This window comes from Pinus tabuliformis, chromosome 1_1, assembly GCF_031772625.1.
Source record: "Pinus tabuliformis cultivar Carrire ecotype Pingquan chromosome 1_1, CPIR1, whole genome shotgun sequence".
NCBI classification, from domain to species: Eukaryota; Viridiplantae; Streptophyta; class Pinopsida; order Pinales; family Pinaceae; genus Pinus; species Pinus tabuliformis.
Genome location: NC_142297.1, coordinates 719,463,675 through 719,467,115, shown reverse-complemented (window position 1 = coordinate 719,467,115; position 3,441 = coordinate 719,463,675). Strand labels below are relative to the sequence as shown.

Sequence of the window (3,441 nt, the reverse complement as noted above, 5' to 3'; positions counted from 1 at the left end):
CTAATATTCAACCTCTCTAAAGAGGCTAGAAGTTCCACACCTGGCAGCTCTCGTATCTCATAGCATCTGCTGACATTTAATATTTGAAGCTTTCTAAGCTGCCCCAACCCTCTTATGCTCTGCAGTTTCTTGCATCCACTAACATTCAACGTCTTCAAAGAGGTCAAATGGTCAAAATATAAGAGCGATTGTATCTCAGAGCACCCATTAACATCTATTGTTCTGAGCTTTGTGAGTAACCCCAAACTTGGTAATCTTTGTAGCTTCTTGCATCCACTGACATTCAACTTCTTCAAAGAAGTCAAATGTTCCAAACTTGAGAGCATATGTATCTCTCTACTTCCACTAACATCTATGCTTTGGAGCTTCTCGCATCCCCTAACATTAAAAGTCTCCAACGAGGTCAAATATTTCAAGCCTGGCAATGTCTATATCTCACTGCAGCCACTAACATCTAGTGTTTGGAGCTTTGTGAGCTGCCCCAACCCTCCTATGCTCTGGAGTTTTGTGAGCTGCCCCAACCTTGGTATGCTCTCGAGCTTCTAGCATCCGCTAACAATAAACGTCTCCAAAGAATTCAAGTGTTTTAAACCTAATAGCCTTTTTATCTGGTTGCATCCACTAACATCTAGTATTTGGAGCTTTATGAGCTGCCCCAACTCTAGTATGCTCTCAAGATTCTTGCATCCCCTAACATCTAACATCTCCAAAGAAGTGAAATGTTCTAGACCAGACAACTCTCATATCTCACTGCACCCTTCCAGATAGATACTTGAGTAGAGTTAAATTCCCGAATGATTTTGGAAGTATCTGCAAGCAAGAAGCACCTTTTAAATCGAGATATTGGAGGTTTGCTAGATCTTCGAAGGAATCAAGCAGCGACATCATTCCTAAGCACTCTGTCATCTCTAAGTATTTCAACGAGCGCAACCAACAAAATTCTTCCGACAAAGCTATGAATGGGAGTGGTCCAGAACATTTAACTACAATCTTTTCAAGGAACTCCAGTTGACCTATGGACTGTGGAAACCATGAAAGGGGAGCACTGATATTTACCTCTCGCAACTGGAGAGGAACCTGCGATGTTTAGATATCAACTATCAGATGATTTTCATCTACGAAATGAAATGAAACGAAGGAATAACGAACAAATTTTTTTACCAAACCTGAGATTCAATTTGCCACAATTATGTTAATTTGCTTCTGCCCACTTCTAAAACATGTAATTTCTCCATTGAAATCTAGGGAGGAAGAGAAGAGTGGGTGCACTTATTCCACTTTAGCCATAAGGAATCTGCTGATCCCACCCTGGTCAATATCTTTTCTACATAACGACCTTGAGTTGTAAGAAATTTCAAATTCCCTGGAACCACTAAACGTCTCACCACTCTGTTTGCAACATGGCATTTCAGTTTCATCTCTAGGGTCTCCATTCATTGTAATTCCATGGAATTGGGCTAGTTCATGTTCAATCATTATAAGTATAAAATACAGAGATGCATCTCTCTTACGAATAAACAAAATATGTGTTTCTATTAAGAACAAATAGAAATTCAAAGGTTTACAAAGGTTTAAAGGATTGCAGAAGCACATACAGATGGCAATTTCTCGAGAAAATCATTGATTTTCTTGGTCTCCTGATGCCAAAGATGACGTGGCGTTACTCTGTTAGCCTTATTTCTTCCATAATTTCACAGGAATTCATTCATTTCTATTTTACTAGTCACCTGCAATAGACATCTGTCCTCTAGCTTCTCAAGTCCTTCCATGCCGAATATCCTTGTTGCACTATCTCTGTCTTCACTTATGAAGAAGCAAGCAACATCTAAGAATATTTGTTGTTCCTCTTCATTTAGTGAATCATAACAAATGCTAAGATTTGTCTCAATAAGTAGTTTGCAGTTGTGTCGAAGTTGATTCAATTGCTCTTCCCAGCCAGATCTGTCTTTTCCTCTCAGACTCTCCCCTAGCTCTTTCAACGGTTTTGGCAAACCATCGCAAGCCTTTATAAAAAAATTTACTAGAGATTCAAATAGTGGATCATCGAAAGGGTGTGTTGTGGAAATGGGCAATTAGAGTCATAGGAGAGTAAAAGGTTCTGTAAATCTTGTATTTTTAGTCCAAGTAGATGATAAATTGACGGGTGTCATAGATTCGGGAGGTTGAAGGCATAAGAGAGTAAAAGCTTTCGGGAGTCTTCTCTATTTAGTCTAGCTAGATGATAAATTGATGAATCTACGATGCCTAACTTATTGAGGACATCTTTGCTACGAGAGGTAACCAAAATCAAGCTCTTTGGGTGAAGGATTAATGTCAATGCATAAAGTTGATCCACATGATCAACATCATCTAATATCACGAGAGCCTGACACAATCGGAGATGCTGTTTGAGTATCTCTTTACCTTCTTCATCACTCTCAATTTCTTTACTGAGACTATGTTTCAAGTCCTTAATGATCTTACTTTGCAAATCTTTTAGAGCATATTTTCTCGCAACATAGTTTCTCTCATTAAACAAAGAGGAGGATTCTTTGTAATTTGATCTCTTACACTTGAAAATTTCTTTCGCCAGCGTTGTTTTCCCAATTCTGACACCACCCAGAATTCCCACAACCTTGGCCTCTACACACTTTTCCTCTTGCTGCGATAGCACTGCCTTCTCGAAATCTTCTAATTTTTCCGGCAGCCCAATATAAAAGTCTTCCACGGGGATGACTTCTGACTGTTTTGAAACATTGTATAGAACACTTTTCACCGCTCTATGTTCTTTGGAGCTTATCATGAGCTCTGATGGTGCTGGTTTTGGAATATATTTCAACACCCTTTCGACAATCTTATCCATAAGCTCCTCCTTGAGCTCCTCCCTGAATATTCTGTTAGAAAAGAGTAAAATAATTTAATAAGTAGTGAGAAATACCTACTCTAATGACATATATTCCAACAAATTGAAAACAACACTTGAGGGATGGGAAAAGTTCGAGAGCTTATATCCATTTGCAGATTCAGTTTAATGGGTTTGGAGTAAAGTAAACTACACATATTGGATGAATAGCAAAATTAATAATTAAGTATTAGATACCTGGAATTTGTAATCACACAAGGATGCTCTTGGAAAATATGACAATAATTCTTACTCGGCCAACATGAATTCATTTGATTTTGGGACATTGGCAAGAGCATGTCTCCATTTCTCAATAGTCTCTGTGTCATATCTCAGTTTCTCTCGGTGGTGAGAGTACAGGGTTTCAATGTAAATTCCATCTAGATGGGAAGGTTCCACTTCATAGAAAACACGTAAAATGGTACCCGTGGCCTTTGTCATGAGGAAGAGTTCATCCATGCACCAAGAAGATTCCAGAAATCTGGGAGAAAATATAACGATATTGACATACGTGAATTGAATAGGCACCTCTATTTGAGTTTCAATCTTGAGTGCCCCCA

General features: G+C 38.7%; 1 protein-coding gene across 1 annotated transcript; it reads right to left on the bottom strand.

Moving 5' to 3' along the window:
* Window positions 1-1,602: 1,602 nt before the first annotated feature.
* Window positions 1,603-3,207, bottom strand: LOC149215917 (disease resistance protein RML1B-like). The gene is made up of 2 exons (XM_089391115.1): window positions 3,080-3,207; window positions 1,603-2,873 (listed from the first exon to the last, which is right to left on the bottom strand). The coding sequence occupies exons 1-2, from the start codon at window positions 3,178-3,180 to the stop codon at window positions 2,147-2,149; spliced, it is 828 nt and encodes a 275-aa protein (XP_089247241.1). The 5' UTR covers window positions 3,181-3,207; the 3' UTR covers window positions 1,603-2,146.
* Between the last annotated feature and the right edge of the window lie 234 nt (window positions 3,208-3,441).